The 3,079-nt window shown below is 36.9% G+C and overlaps 1 protein-coding gene across 1 annotated transcript; it reads right to left on the bottom strand.

Moving 5' to 3' along the window:
* Positions 1 to 934: 934 nt before the first annotated feature.
* LOC125196648 (E3 ubiquitin-protein ligase ATL41-like) lies at positions 935 to 1,989 on the bottom strand. The gene has a single exon (XM_048095244.1). The coding sequence runs from the start codon at positions 1,894 to 1,896 to the stop codon at positions 1,234 to 1,236; it is 663 nt and encodes a 220-aa protein (XP_047951201.1). The 5' UTR covers positions 1,897 to 1,989; the 3' UTR covers positions 935 to 1,233.
* Between the last annotated feature and the right edge of the window lie 1,090 nt (positions 1,990 to 3,079).

Below are 3,079 nucleotides of genomic sequence, written 5' to 3'. Positions count from 1 at the left end.
TTGAAAGAGTTGGTGGGATGTGAGTCCTACTTTTAAAGTATTGGTTTTATAATAAAATGTGAGTAGAAATGAGTTAGTGGAATATGAGGTCCACTACCAAAAATGGTAAAAGTGAAATGAGTAAAATTATGTGGGACGGACTAAAATGAAAAACTGAGTAAAATTATATGGGACGAAAGGAGTATTATTCAAACTTCAGATCTATTAAATAGAGGTGAATCGTCCTACCAACTAAATTGCACTTCTATCACCAAAAAGCAAATTCATTTCTTAGGGATAAAAGTAGCGGTATAACTGATCTAATATTGATTTGAGTCTAGTCTGACACTGGTGTTTCTTAAGTTTGGTTAGTTTAATATTGATTTGAGTTTGAAATTTTATTTGATGAATACATTGAAGACGAAAATGTTATTTTAACTGCCGCCCTACCTAATAAGTTAATTAGTCGATAATCTTTAGCACGCTAATCAATTTTGATAATCAATTATATAATGACCGCAATATTAGGTTACCAAATGCGCAGAAATTTCTTTTCCTCTGATCATGCGGACGCCTTTTAAATTTCTTACTTAACTCATTTATGCATATTGATGAAAGAATGCCAAGTTTATACTATTACTTGTCAGTTATTGATGACAATTCTTTTACCTATTTTTCAATTTTAACACAGTTTTTGAAATATTGCAACTTATCAACACCCACCATTTATTCCTAACATTAGAAATTTGGTAGTATATTGAACGCAATATTTATCGAATTCAAAAGTACCAATGTCGTGCAACGGAAATGTGGCCACACCTGTTTTGGTAATGCCACGTTAATACTTCAACCACTTTCAAAATTTTGTTAATCTTATAATAAAATTAAATAGCAGTGATATTATTGCAACGATCATGTGAAAACTGTATAATGAGTTTAAACAAGTACTCAAAACTTAAACAAGAAAATAAAAATGAATAGCTGATTATCAGTTTAGCTCAAGCTAAGCATCTAAAATTATTTTTCACCCAGGCAATAAAATGAATATTATTATACACAACATTATAAATTATTAAAAATGACATGAAATAGAAAATCTCCGTGCGCCTACAAATTAAACTGCAAAACTCTATCCATCTTGGTTTGAACAAATATATCTTTAATTAATTGTGTATATGCATAGTATTCAACAAAAGGTACAAACCGGAGAAGCACATGGCAGTTAGGCCAGAACAGTTGTACGTCCATTCACATTCACTGCCTCTCGAGATCGGGCAGCCCGTCTTCCTGCCCGCACGACTGACTCTGGATTCTTCTAGAAGATCTCTCTCTACTTAGAATCCGCCGGAACGAGCTCAATCTCGAGCTCGATCCGCCGCCGATCTTCGCTTCCGACGTCCCCTCCACCGGCGGAGCAGTCGGCGCCGCGGCCAATCCCTCCCTCGGCTCCGCCACAAGGCGCGGCTCCGCCTCCGTCCGGCACACCGGGCACGTGGAATTGGATCCGAGCCAGCGATCGATGCAATCTGCATGAAAGGTGTGCTTGCAATTGGGCAGAATCCGAGCGATCTCGCCGTCCTCGAGCGCGCTGATGCAGACGGGGCACTCGAGGGCGGCGGAGGAGGCGGATTTGAAGAGGAATTTGGGGAGGGAGGCGATGACGGAGGGGTCGACGCCGGTGATTTGGGGGTCGGGGGGTCGGAAGGTGGCGGCGGAGGAGGCGATGAAGCCGAGGCGGCGGAGGGAGGCCTGGCGGCGGGCTTGGCGGCGGAGGACGCAGCGGGCGTAGATGTGGAGGACTGTGACGAGGAGGACGACGACGGAGAGGGAGACGATGGCGGTGAGCATGATCTTGCTGTTGAGATCGCTGTTGTTTTGGCGATTGAAGAAGTCATCGTCGTCGTCGTTCATTGACATGACTTGAGTTTGGAAATTGGAATTTAGAATTGGAGTTTGTTTGATCACTTAATTTAGAGTAAGAAATGAGGGAAAGTTTGTGTGACAAAAGGAAATAAATAGCGTCGTTTTTAAAATACAAATACTGTTTCAAAGCTTCTCTTTGTCAAATTTATAGTCTAGTAAAACTTATCTATTTTTAACTAAATTATTTTACACTTAAAAATAAGGGTAATAGTCATTTGAATTATCAAGTTTGGTCAAAAGCTGGTCTATCGCATAAAGTTTAAATCTACTAATTAAATCATGAAATTTTAACTTTTCTAGTTTATTTCATGGGTCGAATTTTAGGTGGAATATTTGCATCTCTATATTGAAATTCATCTTAAAATCTCAATCCAACTTTAAGATCAACCTCTTTATGATTACACTTTGGATCACACACACATATTTTTCGTAATTTAAATCTCAATCCAACTTGAAATCTCAATCTACGTCAACAAAGATTCCACCTAAAATTCGACTCATGGTATAAACTATATAAAATATTGAAACAAATACTCCCTCCGTTCCCTCATAGTTGAGGCGGAACTTTTCGGCACGGAGTTTAAGAAATGAATGTTGAGTGTGTTAAATAAATAGATAAAAAAGTTAGAAAGAGAGAAATGTAGAGAGAATAAAGTAAAAAGTGAATAAAATAGAGAGAATAAAGTAAGAGAGGGGAAAATATTACTATATATCGAAATGACTCAATTATGAGGGAACTTTCTGAAATGGAAAAATGACTCAATTATGAAGGAACGGAGGGAGTAATATACCTACAAAACAGTAAGTGGATGACCCGTTTTTAAACAAAAAGAAAAGTTTGAAATAAGCCTTTTAACAATATTTATATACTTGTGTGTTGTGCATATATATACTACGAATTTCGATATGCATAATCTAAGATATAATGTTATTGGGATTTTAATGTATTTAATTCACTAGTTAAATCAAAATTGGCCAGAAGCTTGTACTCAAATCCATATTAAAATAGATTAGTTGATTTAAAAATACTACTCTATTAGTACTATTGATTAGTTGAGGTTTAAAAATAAAGGATCAAATTTTTAGTCTGAAATCCATATAAGAAAGGCATGTTTCAAGGGGGAAGAGGTTGACTTGAAACGAAGAAAATTGATTAGATTTACGTAATTTCCTCTTC

This window comes from Salvia hispanica, chromosome 6, assembly GCF_023119035.1.
Source record: "Salvia hispanica cultivar TCC Black 2014 chromosome 6, UniMelb_Shisp_WGS_1.0, whole genome shotgun sequence".
Classification (NCBI taxonomy): domain Eukaryota; kingdom Viridiplantae; phylum Streptophyta; class Magnoliopsida; order Lamiales; family Lamiaceae; genus Salvia; species Salvia hispanica.
This window is presented reverse-complemented; position numbering and strand designations above follow the sequence as displayed.

Bases quoted from the DNA above. Each gene is read 5' to 3' on its own strand.
- LOC125196648 (XM_048095244.1), bottom strand. From the start codon at position 1,896: ATGTCAATGAACGACGACGACGATGACTTCTTCAATCGCCAAAACAAC.